This window comes from Lissotriton helveticus, chromosome 3_1 (assembly GCF_964261635.1).
Source record: "Lissotriton helveticus chromosome 3_1, aLisHel1.1, whole genome shotgun sequence".
Lineage (NCBI taxonomy): Eukaryota > Metazoa > Chordata > Amphibia > Caudata > Salamandridae > Lissotriton > Lissotriton helveticus.
Window position 1 is genome coordinate 1,832,046,187 of NC_136061.1, and position 19,300 is coordinate 1,832,065,486.

At 43.0% G+C, this 19,300-nt stretch overlaps 1 protein-coding gene across 1 annotated transcript in view; it reads left to right on the forward strand.

Annotated features, from left to right (window-relative positions):
- LOC144824329 (uncharacterized) overlaps positions 1 to 16,530 on the forward strand; it is a 60,057-nt gene extending 43,527 nt beyond the window's left edge. The window contains exons 31-42 of the mRNA XM_078683446.1: positions 1,777 to 2,087; positions 2,496 to 2,670; positions 3,789 to 3,820; positions 4,739 to 4,916; positions 5,912 to 6,016; positions 7,175 to 7,215; positions 7,868 to 7,996; positions 10,220 to 10,318; positions 12,079 to 12,210; positions 13,989 to 14,034; positions 14,812 to 14,923; positions 16,227 to 16,530. Of these exons, the coding sequence (XP_078539572.1) occupies positions 1,777 to 2,087; positions 2,496 to 2,670; positions 3,789 to 3,820; positions 4,739 to 4,916; positions 5,912 to 6,016; positions 7,175 to 7,215; positions 7,868 to 7,996; positions 10,220 to 10,318; positions 12,079 to 12,210; positions 13,989 to 14,034; positions 14,812 to 14,923; positions 16,227 to 16,443 (1,577 nt within the window). The 3' untranslated portion in view covers positions 16,444 to 16,530. The remainder of the gene's footprint in view (positions 1 to 1,776; positions 2,088 to 2,495; positions 2,671 to 3,788; positions 3,821 to 4,738; positions 4,917 to 5,911; positions 6,017 to 7,174; positions 7,216 to 7,867; positions 7,997 to 10,219; positions 10,319 to 12,078; positions 12,211 to 13,988; positions 14,035 to 14,811; positions 14,924 to 16,226) is intronic.
- The last annotated feature ends 2,770 nt before the right edge of the window (positions 16,531 to 19,300 follow it).

Here is a 19,300-nt window from a genome sequence, read left to right on the forward strand (position 1 = left end):
GTGTGAAAATGGCTCCACCATTTTCAGTGCCAACCAGCCCTTTCAAGTAAAAAGTGTATGTTTCCGCAGAATAACAATCCTATGGTGCAGATGTAGAAGTGTGACATTTTGTGCACTAAGTATAGCTCAATGATCAGGATTTATGCTAGACTTTGCTAATGTAATGAACACTTTGCACACCCCAACTTCTGACTCAAAACCGAGGATTAAGCACTCTTCTCTGCGTGTAGTGCCTTATTTACATTGGGGGACTATCCTCTAATGTCTGAAAGATGTGATAAACACGCTTGATGAAGAGAATCATCTTTTTGTATTTTGCCCACCATACAAATCATTAGATGGTAAAAAATTCTATTGTGGATGCTTCTCTGAGTATAGAACTTCTTCTGGAATTGATCAGATTTCCCGTTATCACCTAGTTCTAAAATGGCCTCTCATTTTGAAGGGTGATCTCCAATGATTGTGAGCCATTGATCCAAAAGAAGTGAAGATAAGAATGGGATGGGAAAACATAACTTGCCACCAGAGTATCTCCACTGCTGGCCTCCAACCATTCTCTTAAGATGCCAACCCAACAGATTTGAAAACTTTGCAGCCATCAGGAATAAAAGCAATCAGGGGCAAAGTCGTCTCAGCTTACAAAATATCAGCATGTTGAAGAGACTTCAGTTCCATAAGGGGTTAATTTGCCTTAGATATGTGATCTCTGGTAGACTCATAAGATTTGGGAGAAGGGTGTGTGTCAAAATGTGGCTATTGTTGAAGACTACCAGCTGTTCAGTCAAATTAGTTAAATGAGATTTTAGCAGCAGAGGCAACACCTACATGACATGCATTGGGGGCTACAATGCTCTTATGGACCCTAATGTTTTAAGGGCGTGATCTGTTTTGCTTAAACGAGTGCCTGTCTCCAGTAGAGGGTCACTATAGTTCATGCTTCATATCACATGACATTACGTCAACTATATTGGCTTACTACATTGCAGTCATAGTATAAGTAAGTATGTCAGGAGTTAAGAATAGTAAATATATATTTATGCTGCGATACAGTGATTAGGTCAATGTAGTGAATGCAAAAATGTAAATGTCAATAATATTGGCCTTGATTAACATTAGAAGGTGAGTGAAAACTCATATTGGTAAGGCAAAGACAGACATACAAATCTACTGCTGGAGATTGTAAATGAGAGAATTTGTAAATTCCAGGGCCTTTCCTACTGTTGGTAACACAGCTCTTACCATCAAAAGAAGAACTATTTTGCATGTTCATTTTCGAACCATTTTGATCATATTTATAATCTGGTAACTCGATTATAAAATATACTTACAAGTTTTAATCACTAGTGCCTACCTTTTTAGAATAAATAATTGGTTTGGTTAGACACTGTGTTTTAAATACCCCTCGTAACTGCCCTAGTTACTTTTTGCTTAGCTGCTGTCCTAAAATCCCTGGACACTTCTACTCTTACCAGAGGTTGCCTCTGGTGAGGCAGGCATACAACACGTCCTTTGACAACCCGATGACTATGCCATAACGCAAAAGAAGGGGCGGACAAAAAGATATACCGCAACGTTACATTCTAGGCGTTTATGAGGGTTGTCAAACAATAACCAATGGTTATGGTAGATACCAGTGTCCTTTCCAATTTGATTACCCCAGTATTGAATTCGGGGAACTGAATGGACCATAATTCCTCTTCCCTCCGTTTTGATTAAGCATTTTCGAATGCTGTCATTTCATCACTCACTAGCACTTGTGCTTTTCGTATTATTCAGGTGGCGTCATCTACAATACAACAGATAACGAAGGCTGCTTGTACTATGCCATTTGCGGTGCAGACTGCACACCTGTGAAGTCCAAGGGTCCCTGCATAACCACTGGTACCCCTCCGCCACAAGTCACTTCGCCAATCACTACTGTGACACCAGTTACTCCAGAAGGTACAACTGAAACAACCACCCCAAACACAACTGAAAGGCCCCCCGTCACCACAACACCTTCAAGCTCAGGATCGCTGCCAACCACTCACAAACGTCCGGACTTCAATTTCACTGATGGCTGTGAAAGTGTAGAACCCTACAGAGAGGTAAATTGATATACCAGGCTGCCAATTCCTGCAAGTGAGCATTTTGGGTTAATCATTCGGTCAGAACTCCTTGTTTATTTACTCTCAAGGTAAAAACAATAATATCTTACAAATTCTGGTCTCACAATGCTGAATGGATGGAGTTGCAAAGGGAAGATAGTATGGGCTTGCTCTCTGAAATGTGTGCCGTTATATGCTGGGACTCGTTGTTAAAAGTATTTATCAAACTTCAGTGTGGTGAAGACACTGCCATGCTCTACCCAGTAAGTATGTAAGTAAAAATGCTGATATCGCTTTCCGCACAATTGATATGACGTGATGACAATAGTACTCAATCTTAGGTAAAAACAGAATGATGCATATTTGGGAGTCTCCACCTCAAAGACTTCAACCAATTTTTTGTTACAGGTTGGTGAAACATGGGAAATTAACAAATGCACTAACGCAACCTGCGAATTTGGCGGGAACATCACCCTGCAGCATGTTGAATGCCCACCCGTCAAGGAGATTACATGTGATAGTGGATTAGCTCCCAAACAAGTCTATGAGGAGAAAGGCTGTTGCTTCCAGTACGAATGTGAAAGTAAGTGCTGCAAAACCCAAGCAGATGCAATGTGGGGCTTGTGCTTTAAGCTTTGAGCACCCGAGGCTTTACAAAACCATTCTATTGAGAATGAACAGCCAAACAATCATGTAAAATCTAGATATAACAGTGAACCAATGCTTGTGTGAAGTTCAGAAAGTAGGGTCTTGTTCCTTCCGCTTTCCCTCTTTTTATGACTATGTTAAGTAGTGTTCTACAATGACACCCTTTGATGGGAACATCTAAAGGATGCATGGGCATTGGCAGAGATACCCCATCCACTACATGTCTGGGTCCCTGAGACATCCACAGCATTGGGAATAGATTCATTATTTGGTAATTGAGGAAAAGAGTACATAAAATGTCAGGAAACTGCATTTTGTAGGGCATAGCTAGGAATTTAGAAAGTTCATCCAGCTCCAAATGTTTGATGCACTGAGTGGTCAAACCACTGTTGGCTTACACAGTAAGTCCTCCCTGCTTCTATGTCAAAGTGCCAGACTATGGCTGTGCTCTGCCACTGCTTTTGGGCTCTTTTAGAATTAAATAGATAAACGCTAGTAACTTCTCTTATGTTAGGACACATTTTCATTATAAAGCAAATCGTGATGATGGCAGTGGTCCCTTACTGCACGTGGGAAGAGTTGGGTTTTATCCCAAGAGAACTGTGCTTCCTAAAATCGAGTTTTGTAGTGTCTCAGCCAACTGCCTCAGCAACTTCTCACTGGTGATGGTTATGTTGTTAATGGATAGCCTCCACGGGGAATAAACATAGACCCTACCGAGGCAGTGGGGAACAAATCTACTGATGTTTGGTATCCAGAATGCACCCGCAGGAGCTATCTCACGCTTCCCTACATGCATCCTCCTGAGGTTCATTCCACAAAACCATTCCCCTCTAAAAAGAACTGGTTGAACGGGCTGCTCACCCTTTCCGCTCCTTTGTTGCACTTTTTGTCAGAATTCCCAACCTTGTTTCCCTTGACTTGGATTAGTCTATAACCTGTGGTTCTTGTTAGACAGTAGTTGGCTGTGAAAAACGTAGCTATAATTCTAAAGACCTTCAAGTGGAATGGTGTTATTAACTCAAAGTAAAAGCCTGTTCTTTCTTTATTCAGGCTGCGTGGGACCTGACGGAAAACCTAGAATGGTGAGTCCACCTTAGTACATTTACTACACTGACCTTCATCTAATATCCGAAATATATAGCATTCTCTGGTGGGCAGCGGCTTTTTGGTTTCAGCTCTTCCTTTGAGACAGTCATGGTGTTTGTCTGTATGTGTGTCTGTACATTCCTATGTCAGTGTCGTGGGGTGACCTTGTCGGCCAATATCCAAGTTAGGTCAGCTGTCGAAATGCTGCGGGTAGTGTCTAGTTTAAAGAAAAGCCAATACAGAGGTAAGTTTCCATTAGAACTGCATGACATATAGGGAAATCACTGATTACTGCTTTGTTCAGGGTTCTGCTAGGGGTTCAGAGTGAAGTAACTCATAATGGTATACAATACCTTATCCTAGCATACAGAAATAATGCACATCTGCTGATTAGTGCTGTACTAGGGACCTTTCTGAACAGCAGCGAGGTACAACCGTTTGTAAAGGATTGTCAATTTTACATTTCGCATAAGTGGTGTGAGGTGGGTTGGGGAGACTTGCGTGGGGAAGGTCAGCCAACTTGGATACCTTTAAAACATGCTTATTAACCCGTAGGTATTGTCTCAGTTGTGTAATGGGTGTAAATTCTGAGTATCAAATACAAAATATTATGACATCTTAATATAATGGACAAAATACCGAGAACAAAAATATTGAAAGATAAGTATGTATGGATTTTCTCTACCAACCTCCACATATATATACCGTCACGGTATATATAGCTCTGAGCTACTTAGAAGCGGAGTTAACAATAGTACACATATGCTTCCCTGTATGCACTTACCTTATATTTAGTTCGATCCTCCATTTTGTCTGTGATATCAGAGTGCCATGGTATTATTGTACTTGATATTCCAGGGTGCGATCGCGTAACATGTTGTTTTAACCCCCTGTCCTTTTACCCTGTGTTCCAGCCGGGAGAGACATGGACAAGCAACTGCCAGAAATGCTCCTGCAACATCGATACCATTTCAGTCCAGTGTGAAGAAATCAAGTGTCAAGAGTCCACTCCACCGGCTTGTGACAAGGAAGGCTTTGAGCTTGTTGAGGCCCCAGTTCCAGATAACCCCTGCTGCACCCATATGACATGCAGTAAGTACTTCTTTTCCTCTCCCCTTAGTGAAAAGGATGGCTGCTTATCAGACTATGTGCACATTGATTTTACATTACTGCCAATTTGTCATTCCCAATTCAAGCTGACTTAACTGCCTGCTCCTTTTGTTCCTTCCCATATATTACGAGTATTGGATGAACATTTCACTAAACTCTCCTACTCTCCCATACCTAACGCAAGTGGCCAAAACACTAAAGAGGGTGACTTACTTGGCAAAAGACCTACTTAAGTGACTTCAGAAAAGGGATTGGACGGCCTGTCTGGTAACAGCATTATAGTAGGTTTAAAACCCAAGGTACGTTGGCACTCCACATCATGTCAAAGGAGTACCATTTAGCCACAGTGCTTGACTGTGGAGCTAACCCACTGATACTACTTGCACCTGGCAAAACTTTCCTTACCACTCTGCGATTGTTTTAATGGCCATGACAATCGGGTTCTACTGAAGCTATGAACCCATACTAACCCATCCCAACTACAAGTTGTGTGCCAAGCCAAAGCAACCCACTAATTGCTTTCTAGGCATAGAGTGCGCACTTTCCACTTGTGGCAACAGCTGATAGCCTTGTCTAGTACAGCCATGGCTAGGAATAAAATCTGCTCCCTTTACCTATCGATAGAAATGATATACCTGGAAGGCATATCTAGATGTGACAGAAGTCCAATAACCAATCACTGGTAGTGAAGATCACGTGTATAATAGACGATTAACACATGTATATTTCTATAAGTGTGTCTAGTAATGGTGTCCATTATCATAAATATTGTTTAAGAATGTGTGGTTCTGCCTCAAAGCCATGGGTGTAATGGTTAACACTATGCTAATCTCTCGACTCCAGACATCTTGCACCACTGCCCCGGCGGCAGGAAGGGCTGTGTCTGGCTACAATACAATGTCGGCATTAATTAATCCAGGACTGTAATTAATGTGTGGTGAAAAAGTTTTTAATGCCCCTTTCCTTTGTGTTTACAGAATGCATCCCCACACTGTGCAATCCAGATGTGAAGAAATGCGAGATAGGTTTCACGCTGTCGTCCATCCTTTCAGCCGGTGACTGCTGCGCCAAGATGGAATGTGGTATGTGTTCTGGGTTCTCACCATGTGGTACAGATTATAGACTGTGCATAAAGATACAGGGGTAGCCTGATGTTTCAGATATGAGTTCTTGGGTGGATCTAGTAGATTTAAATTCCCAAAGGGTTCACCTAAAGTTAAAGGAGTAAACATTCGTAGGACAACTTCCACTGCACAGACTGTTGCCTGCCATTCATTGACGTATGACCAAAAGTTTCCGGTTGGTCTTGTGGCAACAGGGTGCGTTTGATGTATGCATGATGAAAGAGCTGCCAATTTTCTAAAACTAAAGGGTTTTGAGGGAGAAATCTAGCAAGATTTCTAGATATTATTGAGCAGGCATGTAGCATCCCATACGAAGAAACTGAAGAGCTTTCTTGATCAGGGAGGTGCACGTGATCTGAACAGAAAATAGTTTGTTGTGAAAGTCAAAGCACTTTCACACTGGGTGTTAGAATTAATTCATGGGAAGGACGTGGCTGGTGCTACATTATTTTGCTGTGAAATGCCATCCCCGAGTCTTCTTCTTTTCAAGTAATGCCTGCAGTAGCGCAAGAACCTCACAAAAGAGTGCTTTGCAATAGAGGAAGGGACACATTCCTTTCACTTACTTATTCTAAAGGCAGATGTGCTGGTGGCTTACTCGGGGTGTAATGTAACAGTGGCCTTGATACATGATAGTTTAGAAACATAGGCACGTTATAAAAACTCATGTTCGCTTTCAGTTTATTAAACAAAAAAAACAACAAAAAAAAAGAGCTTATGGTAGGAATGCTCTGTGTTACTTTGTTGCCCGCTTTGCCTTTTATCTTTACTTTGCTGGTCATTTCTGAATGTTTGTACAGGTGGTAGGGGGTATCTTGTCAGAGTAACACTCCATGAGGGTTCAGAACTCTGGTGCAACTTTGAGACTGCAAAGAGAAAGACTCCCCGTTGTGACCAGTTTCTATATGAACTTGTGTCAGACAGCTTGCTTGAAATTCTCACTACTGCGGGCCAATTTATAGCATAGAAGAGCTCTCTGAAGAGAATGCACTGAAAAAGATATAAGGTTGACGTTTCGTTGTTTCTGAGGAAGACTATGAGATATAACATCAGTTAGATTACTTATATAGTTATACAGAAAGTGACCTACCGCCATCTTCTTTTTTCTTCCTCCAGTGCCAGAAAAAGTCTGTGTCTTCAACAATGTTACATACCAGGTAAACTATTGTTCTTACTTTTTCCCTCATGCGAGACTCTTGCCCCAGAGTGCTTACACCCAACTTTTTTTTAAGGACAAGACTCCGAACGCTTTTGCGAGTGAGTGGGCCCTATTGAATAGCGCACACTGCAAATTGCCACTTCAATAACATTGTCGTGGTGCCACTAGGGCTTTAAGTGGAAGCTTTTTCAATATTATATCCAAGCCATAGTAGCTGCTTATTTATCTTATGCAACTAGCAACCACTGACAAAGCCCATAGTCCTGACTTGTTGTAGGTATGATGTTACTTGTATCATATATCTAGATGCAATGACAGAAACAGCAAAATACAAGTCGGGCGGCACACTATGGTAAGCACAGATTTTTTCGTTATGTCTTTTAAGCCACGCCCTTAATTACATTTGCCACGCCGCGTTGAGAGACCCCCAGTTTTTTCATTCCACTTAAAGCCCTGCCTTTACGTAAGTCTCACAGCCCCTCATCTGTGTCTTTATCGCTCCGCAAACACCTTTCTCTGTAAATGTTTGGCCTTTTCCACTTCTTTAATCCACATAGACCAGGCAGCCTTCGCTGACTCTACCACCCCAACCAGGCACGATATAGAATACAATGCATGACCCAGAGCTGTTTTTGTTTGACTTCCTCTAGCCTGGATCCAACATCCCACAAGTCAAGGGCGCCTGCAAGGAATGTGAGTGCACGGATCAGGTGGACCCAGACACCCAGTTACTCACTGTGACGTGCCAGGACACGGTTTGCCAGAAAGACTGTTCAGAGGTAAGAATCTATACCGTACTGAGTAAGACTCCTAGGCATGCTATAAACTTCCTCTATTTAGTCTACTCTCTGACATGCTCGTAAGGTAAGCAGGTGTTGTAACGTAAAAAGTCCTAATTATTAAGCTACAAGTTTATTTTAAGATGGACAGCAAGACAAGGGTACACAACCAGATCAAACACCTGGGTCAGTGTATATTAGGGGACACCCCACACAATAAGAAATTCTTAATACCTTAAGGCCCCTTTGACCAGTGTTCACCACCTTCAAGAAAAACTTACGTTACCCAAGAGTGAATGGATGGGAAAACGTATTCCAGTCTCTTTTCCACTATCCTGAACTGGCGAATTGCGAGCAGAGGCTCACCCAGTGTGAGGAGGAAATGGCCGCCTGCCCCCACGTGCACATGGGTAAGGAGGAGGTTTACAAAGATCACACCCTCAACTTTCCCTAAGGTCAAGAGGGGAAATATCTCCACCTAGCGTCACCTCCTTGTAATGCCCCTCATGTCCTGGGAGCATGGCGCAAGGGTGTGTAGCAGGGAACCCGCTCATCTGTGGTGCGTAATAATGTGTGAGCCATGGAGGAGTGTGCTACTTGCACCCGCTACCACGCCCTGTTCCCCATCCTCTATGGTCTGCTGTATTGGGAAGTTCTCCCTGGATGGGAGGGTTGTGATATGCCATAATGCCTAAATGTCATGATATTTAAGTTCTTATGGCAAAACCACTGTTGATATTAATCATCCTTAAATCCTTTTTGACTATATTATACTTTAAATACAGCTGCAGGGAGTATAATATGCCATTTATTACCATTGTTGAGTGTGGTGTGGAGGCCTTGATTCATGAGAGGCAAAGCCTCCTGTAGGTCATAATGCTCACACGCCCATGGTATTAAATTGCATATTACACTTATTGGAAGTCGACCGACATGCATGGTTACTACCATGCAGTTTTTAAGGTGCAGCACATATAATAAAATGTACATAGCCATGTTCAGACCACGCGTAGTTACACGCATGCAGTGCGATAGAAGCACAATAAACAAGCTTTGTGAGTATGGCCTCATTTGTTTACTTCTGTCAACTGATTCTAAAATATGATCTGTGAAACCACAAGCATTGGTTTCTGAAATCATTAAAGCTGTACTGCTATTAGATGAAATTTGACATTTTGACTATAATAATGTAAACGTGCTTTTATCATTACAGTTGTTCTAAATATCATGCTATTTGGCCACATCTGTTTTCACTGGCATGGGATACATCTATAACCATATCATGTTTGGTTGTTTCTATTACACAAAATGCGCTGGTATAACAACTCATTTTTCATAGGGGAACTGTGAAATATTTCCAAGCTCAAATGATGGAGGTGCCCGAATGTTTCTAGTGATGTTCATGATTCTCTGGTTACAGCACCTCCCTAGAGGGTACATTATTCAACCACTAATGAAATGTCATGTAGGGAACTACACGTGACACGCGTTGAGGATGGAAATAGCCTCCTGCCCCCATTCGAACAAGGGCTACAAAGAATCCACTCTCACTTCGCCCAGAAGCAAATGTTGAAATATCCCCTTTCCCCACCACTTACTATTCAGAGGAATACAATATTTTGTGGTTGACTTTGTGCTGTAGGGTTGTGCCACGATGGAAATATAGAACCTAGTTCAAGAAGTTTGTGAGTTTTTCATGTATATGGCGAAGTCACTGCTAACAGATTAGTCATCCTTAACTCCCTTAAACTGTAGTTTTTCAGGGAATACTTTACCCACCGATACAGGTAGTTTAAACCACTCTTCATTACTCTGTTGTGTGTGGGGGGAGGCCTGATTCGCCAGACGTGAATCCTCACATCCCTTGACAATGGCAATAGATAACACATTACATGTGATGGGTTCGGACATGTAGGTAACACCATATTGTTTCTCTTTAATTTGTAATGTGCAGCACTTAAAACAAGGGTATATGGCCTTATGGAGAGCAGAAGAGGTTAAATGCATGCAGTGAAACAGAATCACAAGAATCAAGCTTTATGGGTATGGCTCGTGTGAAACATGTCCAATCTCAAATGAGAGAGGTTCCTAAATGGTTCTAGTGGTGTCTGTGGTTCTCCTTGTTTGGTGGCCTCTCACAAGAGGGTGCCACATACAACTAATAATGAAATACAACTCTAGTGTCCACATGTGACTGCTTTCTTTCACCCCTCTGTGATGCAGGGATTTGAGTATACGGAGACGCCAGAGGAGTGCTGTGGAAAGTGTGTGCAGACGAAGTGTGTCATGAAGACACAGAACAATGAAACCAAAGTCCTTGAGGTAACTCTGCTGTGATGAATGCTTCCACTCTCCTGTTCAAGAGCCTTGTTTGCCAGTCTGGCGCTGCAGCATCATGTTGAGTGGTTTAGATGTTGTTACCTATTGGAGGCAGGTCCAGCCTTGTCTTGCAAGTACTAAGAGTTCCTGCATGCGGTTCCTTTGACCCAACACCCTTATCCAGTATCAATGTAATGAAATGATGGACATGGGGGGGTGCCTGCCGTAGGGCTCACAAATCACCGAATATGTCAATCTATACACCAGCCTGGTGTCTATTACTTACTTCATGGCTGCCCTTCCATCAGAGGACACAGCTAATAGGTAATCACTGGACATAGGGAGTGCCTTTACACTGGCAAAAACAGCTTGACGGTTTAATAGGGAGAAACAAGAATGAAGCGGCAGAAAAGCTGTACATTTGAGTCCTACTTCTCAATTTCATGAGCCGCTGGTACTTTCAGAATAGCTGCTCCAATTATTTAGCCATGAACATAAATGTTGGTAGTCCTCTGCATGCTCGCATGAAACGAGGATGTGCCCTGGGATCATACATTTACATTTAACAAGTATTCTTGACAATATCTAATATACCCATGTAAACGAATATGACTAGTATTAAGGGTAAAATATCTCCAAAGGCACTCAGGGCCCGATGTAGGAGCCCTAATACCGGTCGGTAACGGCCGATTTCGGCCGTTTCCGACCGGTATTAGGGTTTTCTAATGTAGGAGCATGCTTTACAGAATCGGTATTTTACCGAATCTGTATTTACAGAATCGGTCAAATTACCGAATCGGTAAGTACAGACTCGGTAAAATACAGATTCTGTAAAAGCACATCTTTGAGTGCCACAGGCCTTTCAGATTCGGTATTTTACCACCCAATCCAATTGGGTGTTAAAATACCGAATTCAGGTGTGCATGCACATGTGTGCATGCACACCTAGCCATGTGACAGACAGGCATGCCCTTAGGGCATGTCTGTGTGCCACATGGCGCACATGCCTATTTTTGGGGTGCCAGAGGGTGTCAAAGTGATACCCCCTGCACCCTTGCAAAATTCGGTATTTACCGATTCTGTAATTACAGAATCGGTATTGCCCATTGATTCCTATGGGCTTCAAGGCCCATAGGAATCAATGGGCAATACCGATTCGGTATTTACAGATTCGGTAAATACCGAATCTTAACAATTCGGTATTTACAGAATCTGTAATACCTACATCTCCCCCCTTCATATTTACCGACTCTTAAATACCGAATCGGTAAAATTCGGTATTTAAGAGTCGGTAAATATGAATTACCTACATCTAGCCCTCAGTCTCCTATTTAATTGTGGTGCCAATAAGGAGACATGGTGCAGAAAGATTTTGAGCAGATTAAGTGGATTGCTTGTAGGTAGGATATATCAGTTAGACATCAGATAGGTTTAAGATAGTCAGCATATCACAGTAGCCCATTTTCTTTTTTATCTCTTTGAGAATAAATGTATTTGCCCAAATATAGGATCAAATGTAATATTCTTGCCAAAAGATAGGATAATATGGGGTGTTTATTATACATTTCTATTATTATAAATGACTTTAGTGAAATACGCATAAAGAATATATATATTTTTTAAATTTACATGCTTCCGTTTCCTTTGGGTGCAATGATGGTGCGGTGCAAACAACACCCATGGTGATGATTTGTAAAACAGGACCTTGCCTAGGCTTTTCTTTAAAACCCCCACACCCGTTGTAATTTTCTTTTATATTTCAGGTTGGAGAGATATGGAACCCATCCGGTGATGACTGCGGCATGCAATATGAGTGTGAAAAATTCAATGAACATTTTGTCGTATCCTCTGTGAAGAGGGTGTGTCCGGCCCTAGAGCCCGCAGACTGTCCAAATGTAAGTCTTTCAAACTCCTCAATGAGTACTCTTTCATTGAATCAATCTGGGGCACAAATGGGTGTTATTATTTTCTTAGCTTAGAACATCTGCCTCACCCGTCAACATTTCTGTCTCGTATTCACAACTCCTCCCACATCTTCCTCCCTGCAAAATGTGTCAAAAAATTTGGAGTCTGACCGACTCCTGGCAATTACCTTATCTGAAAGCTGTAATGCCTCACCTTCTTTTGGGTGCCTCTTCCGACTCTAGGATTGTTGGATCAACCATCAAAAGTGCAGTTAGATTGCAGAGCGAATGATAGATCCTCTTTCGATCAGTTTGTTGGTGATGGCACCATCTTTGGTTGGAATCACCTCTGTTGCATAGAAGAGCTCCAAGAAATAAGCAAAGAAATCTCAACTAACTGGTCCTGCTTCATAAGATACAAACACCCTTAGTTTAGTCCCTTGTCTGTCTTTGCTACTGTATTGCATGGTAGGCAGGTTGTGTGTTATGGTTGCCTGGTTCGAATTGTCTGTTGCCTACAGAAGAAATTGCATGTAAGTAGCAGGCGGACCTTCTACTATCGACCAATGCTGCACTTTCCCACAATTGGCATTTTGTGAATTAATATTATGGATCAAAGACCATTTGGTTCCATTGGCAAGCCCGAATCTGTGCCTTGCAGTATTTCAGTGGCTGTATCTGTCAGTCTGGGTCTCTGCATTTCCGAAATAACAGTTAGCACTGAAAAGCTTTGACTCGCTCACAGGGGTCCTAGAATCGAAAATGTGAATATTAAAATGACATCTTTGAAAATATATATGAACAAGTAATTACTGTGTGTAAGCCATTGCTCAGTAACTGTACAATGTTTATTATATTTAGTTGCTCCTATCCTGCTGTACCATAAAGTGTCTCACACTAGCTGATCAACCCTTTCCATGAGGCTATGGTACTCCTTCCCTGCTAGTGTGTGTAAAGTTAAAGCCCTTACTAGCCTCTGAGGATTATGAAGTGCTCTCACACTTTTTGTAAGGGCTTACTGCAGTGAGACCAAGCTGAGAAACACAAAAATGTTCAAAACTTTACAGAGAAAGTTCTGTGTTTACACCGGTGGAGCAGCCACTGACTTGGTTGGTGTAATCTTCTGACATAGCGACCCATTGGTCAAAGGCAGCGGGGTCACAGTGATGGTCATGTCACCCTATTGAGCCCAGGCCGATTGGTACTGATGTTTCCTGTCCGTGTCTACCATACAAGGCATGGTGGACACAAACAGGGAAAATGTACAATGATCTTCATATGCTGTCTCTAAACAAAACAGTTTATCAAAAAGCTCTTTAAAGATGGTGCAGATCGGCAAAATGTCAGTGGTGTCCGAGGAGCAGGAGCAGTTGTGTCTTCCTTCATCGTACACACATCCCGCCTGGTAGGTCAAGATCTCCCAATAGGCCTCCGCTGCCCTGGCGGTCCGACGGACTATCTTCTAGTGTCTAAGTGATTCCCATAGTCTGAAAAGTGACTTCTCTGCTCCTTCTCTAGTCAAAGACTGTTAACTCGCTCACGGTGCAGGCAGTCTGTAATTCACATGGTGCTATACGTCTTCCGTGGTCAAACAATTTTTCTAGCAGAGAAGTGGGGGTTATGAGTAGGAATTCATGATCCCTGGCATAGCCTCCTGAATGGTTGTGTTCAGATTATTGAGGTTATGTTGAGGTTCTTGAGAACATCATACATTGATTGGTCTAACCAGTGTCTGATTTTTCATATTTCCATATCTTATTTTATTCCAGGAATACAGACAGAAGACATCCGATGGTTGTTGCGAAATCTGTAAATGTAAGTAATTGTGCTGTAACACGGAGATGCAATGGATGTCTCTTAAAAGCTTGAGCTATCCCTTCATGACTCTTTTTTTTTTATAGTAATAGAGCGTCATTTGTCAGATGTTTTTTGATAGGCCATACCCTGTTGTTTCTGTAAGCTTAGGTAGACCCCTCAGGGTTTTCTAAGTGTCCAGTCATTTGCGAGAGAGATTGAATGAAGGAGTATCTGAGTGACAGCTTTTCTGCTAAGTTTTTTTGAGGGGTGTGAATAAGGTTATGCTGGAATCGTTTACTAGGAGCAATAACTGATGTTTTTTAGTGTTGTGTACAATTATTTGACACTACTTGGAAGCATGGGTAACATCGTCAGTGCTAGTAGAGAAGTTATCTCATACGCGACTGAGTGACATCTCACATGTAGGAGCAGATCTTTAAGCCTTTTCTGACTCCCTTTGAATTGGTGGTCTTCATGACAGATGTCTCTTTTTGTAAATGATGAGTCATGATGAGTCACCATGCGCTGATTTCGGCTTGTGCTGCATGTTATGGTGAAGGAGGTACCATCTCACACTGGTTTTACCCGAGATACAGGCTCGGTGAAAGACAGTGAGGGTATAGGTGGTGACTAATGTTCTCTTTTCACTGTGTTGATGATAGTCTTACATAGTTACTTTTGAGGAACATTTAAGTACAAGATATTTGCCCCCCTTTGAATTCCGAATACAGAAACCTGCAAAGGAATATTTCACTCTGTGTAAAAGATGTTGACTTTTCCTTTTAATTCTTACAGTGCCCCAGTCATCTTGCACGTCTCAACCCAAGGCAACTGTCCTATCTCATGGCACATGCAACACAACCGTTGAGCTGTCTGTATGCGATGGGCTGTGCAGCAGTACCTCAGGGTAAGTGGTTGCAACATACAGTACAATGCATTAGATCTAAGCAGAGTGTGGGATGATCACTTTTCACCGAACTGGTTCCCGTGTCTGGCAATTGAGGGGCTTTTTATGAAAACTGTTGCATCGTTGCGTGAAAACAGCGATGCAAACGTTTTCACAGCATCCTCCTTGCGACAGGATGGATGTGCAGTATTTAATGTACGGCGCTCCATGTCACAAAGAGTTACAGATATGTCAGTATTTCTGAAATATCTGTAGGCGCAAAAGTGGCGCATTGCTGGGGTGTGTGACAACAGACGCAACTCCAGCAATGTGTCCTTTTACATGAGGCAAGCTCCTTGTGAAAGGGCATGCGTCTCTTATGCCTTAGGGTTTTGACACAGTTTAGAAGTGACGCAGTGAAATCTTATAGATTTCACTGCACCACTTCTACCACCTTTTATTGCGGGGGAATGCCCACCCTGCATACACTATACCTGAAGAAGGGATAATGTAGCGCAGAGGTTTACAAAGTGGTGCACCTGCTTAGATGCGTCGCTTTGTAAATATGGCACAACGTGACGCATTAGTTACAACACTGCAGTGTCACAAAAAGTTATGCAACAATGGAGTAAAAGTGGCGCAAAGCCTCATAAATAGTGCCCTAAGTGTTCTGTTATCCCGACAACCTTAGACATTTCACTGCTCTGCACTTATCAGGTGTGTTGTAGTCATCCCTATGGCACTAAATTCTGCCCTGCAATGGAGTCCCACACATTTCCTTCTCACTGAGCCCAGGCACTCTTCACTGCAGTCCCACTCATTCCCTTCTCACTGATATGAGACGCTCATTCTCTTCCCTCTTACCCCACATACTCCACAGGAGTGTCACTCATTCCCTTTTCACTGATTCTTGACACTTCAGTGGAAGCAATGATCACTGACACTTCATCAATATATTTGCATGTTTCAATGAAGTATTACTAATATCCACATCACCTACCTAATATATGTCAATAGAAATGTCTCTAGATTCTTAACCTCTCTTGTGAATGGAGTCTCACTCACAGCTGTATCAGGTTTTCTCCATCTTGTAGTTTCACCCATTCCTTTATCCCTGGTCTAATACACCTACTGGAGCTGCAAATTGTTCCCCATGTCACATTATTTAATGGGGAAAAAAATCAATTGTTTCATGCATGGTGCCCTAAATATTACTCCTCAGTGCTAAATTAATTGAATTATCGAAGCATCTATAACTATGTATTTTACACTTTGTTACTGTAGCTTTTTAAAACCTGTTGTTTCTTTTCCTTTTGCTGGACAGATTCTCCTCCATGACTAGAGCAATGGAGCATAAATGTTCTTGTTGCCAGGAGCTGAAGAAAAGTAATAAGACAGCAGAATTGGTCTGTGAGGATGGCACCAGCATCAGCTTCTCCTACGTCACCGTGGATGAGTGCGGTTGTGTGGGCACCGTGTGCATCCCCGAAGAGGGCACATGGGCAGCTCAGCAGGAAAATAGTAGAAGGCGCAGAAGATAAAACACTTGCACCTAACTACAGCTAACAGGACATGTAAATTTGCTTCACCTGTCTTTTGGCTACCTAATAAACTTGCTTTGAAATTTACTTCTTTATTGTTGTTGTTTCCGCCACCATAAAGGCGACCGCCTAGGCATTGTCAGAATGTTGCATTTATAGATACAAAGCTGACAACTCTTTTTGCAAATGGGAAGAGTTTGGTGACTATGGCTGAGAGTGGTCTTCAAATACAGTGCAAAATAGGGTATAGTATGTTCTTTTTACCATACCTGGTTGTAGGCGTTTGTTGAGTGATTGTAGTATACTAAGGGCTTGGATGTTGCTCCAGCTCATTATCAGAATAATGCTCTACTGCAAAAACAGTCCTTTGCATATATGCCAATAATGATCAATGTGCCCATCCATATGAAGAGGAAACTCTGCCATCCCTTACATCCCACTCCTGAGAGTGATGTCCCTAATGATCCAACCATCACAATCCAGCACCTCTAAAGTCGCTTCAAATGATGACGTTGTCTTGTAGGAGCTCCATTTGCCACTTTTCCCAGATAACTATATTTTTCTAAAGAGCAGAAGGCACATGAATAGCTTAAAAAGCTGCATCTGTTTTGACTGAGTATTAAAATTAATTTCAGAGTAAGAGAAGGTGAGAGACTGAGTGAGAGCCAGACAAGGAGCTCTTTCTTTTCTATTCTTTGCTATTTTGATAACTCTTGAGAAATTAGTCCTGAGCTGTACCTTTAATACGGTGCAATTCCTTGATCCTTTGCAGAGGACTATTTCTTAATGAGGATTTTATTGATTCTCTTATGTTGCTGTGTCATTTTTCGTTTTGGAAGGAAATACTCTGCCGATTATAATAAAAACTCTCACTTCAGTTTGGGTTCAGGTGGTTGCCCAGCAATGATGGTTTCAATCTTGGTCTCTAAGGGTTGCACCTTGCCTCCACCTACCAGGTGTACGAGATATACTGTGGAACCCTGCCCAATCTGGCACTTATTGGCTTTGATGGTCAGGCATGCCTGTTTCAGGGCTTGAAGCACCTTGTGAAGAAGATAAAGATGTTCCTCCCAGATGGAACTGTAGACAGCAATTGCGTCTAAGTAGGCCGCACGGAAAGCCTCCTTAGCAGCCAGAACCCTGATAACCAACCTTTGGAAGGTAGAAGGGGCACATTCAAGTCAAAGGGCATCACTGGAAATTGGTAGTGGCCCTCGGGTTAAAAATGTTGACTTCTCTTGGGCCCCCTCAATCAGAGCAATATGCCAGTACCCTGGTGTCTAATCATAGGTACTGAGGAACATGGCAGCGCCCAGCGTGTCAATGAGCTCATCAGCTCAGGGAGATGGGGTATGCATAAGTCCTGGTGACTGAGTTGAGTCCTCAGTAGAACACGCAGAATCGGGGTTCAGAGATGGCGCCCGGGGGGGAAGCCTTTGGTACTAACACCAAGGGGCTGGACCAGCAACTATTAGAGGGCTCAATCACCCCAATGTCAACATCTTGGTGGCTTCCTCCTGGATGCTGGCTCTCAACCTGTCAGACAACTTGTACACTTTGTTCTTTACAGGTGGACTGTCTCCAGTGTCATCATTATGAACACACAGATGTGTCAGTCCTGGGGTGAGTGAGAACAGTGAGGCAAGCTGTCCTAGCAACTGATAACAGTCATCTTGCTGTTCTAGGGTCAGGGTGCAAGAAAGGCTGAGACCCTCCACTGAGTCATTGTGTTCCTGAGAAGGAAGAAGGTTAGGAATAAATTCACTCTCCCATTCCAATCTTCTAATCTGTCACAAGGAGCATGCTCACTTCAGACCTCTCAAAGTGAGGCTGAAGTCACATAGACCAGCCTTAGGGTTTCCTAGGGGTTTGGAGGTCCACCAGGTAGATGGCCTTGCCCTTCCGCTGCTTGATTGTATGGGCCAGTCCAGCGGTCATGGACAGCCCTGGACTACCCCTGGCTCCATGACCCACAGTTTCTGGCCAGGCTGAAACTCCACCAGAGTGGCCCTCTGGTCATACCAGAGTTTTATAACTTCTTGGCTGGCCTCTCGATTACTTTTCCAGTAGCGGTGCATCTGGTTGCAGAGGGCCAGCATGTAGCTGACCACATCCTGTGTGGAGGGTTCCTGGGTACCTGCTCCCACCCCTCCTTGGCAAGGCTCAGAGCTCCCCTAGCAGGGTGGCCATAGAGGAGACTAAAGGGTCTGAAACCTACTCCCTTCTGTGACACCTCCCTGTAGGTGAGGAGAAGGCATGGCATGGGGATGTCCCACTTACGTCTCACTGGCTCAGGCAGACCCATAATCAAGCCCTTCAAAGTCTTATTGAATCTCTCCACAAGACTATTGTTTTGGGGGTGATAGGGTGTGGTGAACTTTTAAGACACACCACACTCATTGCAAATGGACTTCATGTATGCACACATGAAGTTAGTGCCTCTGCCAGACACTACCTTCCTGGAGAACCCAACATTGGTAAAGATCCCCATCAGAGCTCTAGCAACCACAAGTGTAGTCATTGACCTCAGAGGGCTGGCCTCTGGGTAGCAAGTGGCATGGTCCACCAAGATCAGGACAAACCTATTGTCCTCAGCTACCGAAAACATCACCACACCCTCACAAGCCCTCTGCAACACCCTTGCAGACATTTCTACAACAAAATCAACACCATCTGGCAAGACTTCACACCCCAACCCCCGGCAATGTACAACATCAACCTCTTCACGCCAACCAATACCCATCCCCACCAAATCACCTATTGGAAAACCCTCACAGAGAAGGAAACTGAGCCCATCATGAGATCCATCCACACTGGAGCCCGAGCAGACCCCTGCCCCACCACACTTTCAACCTAT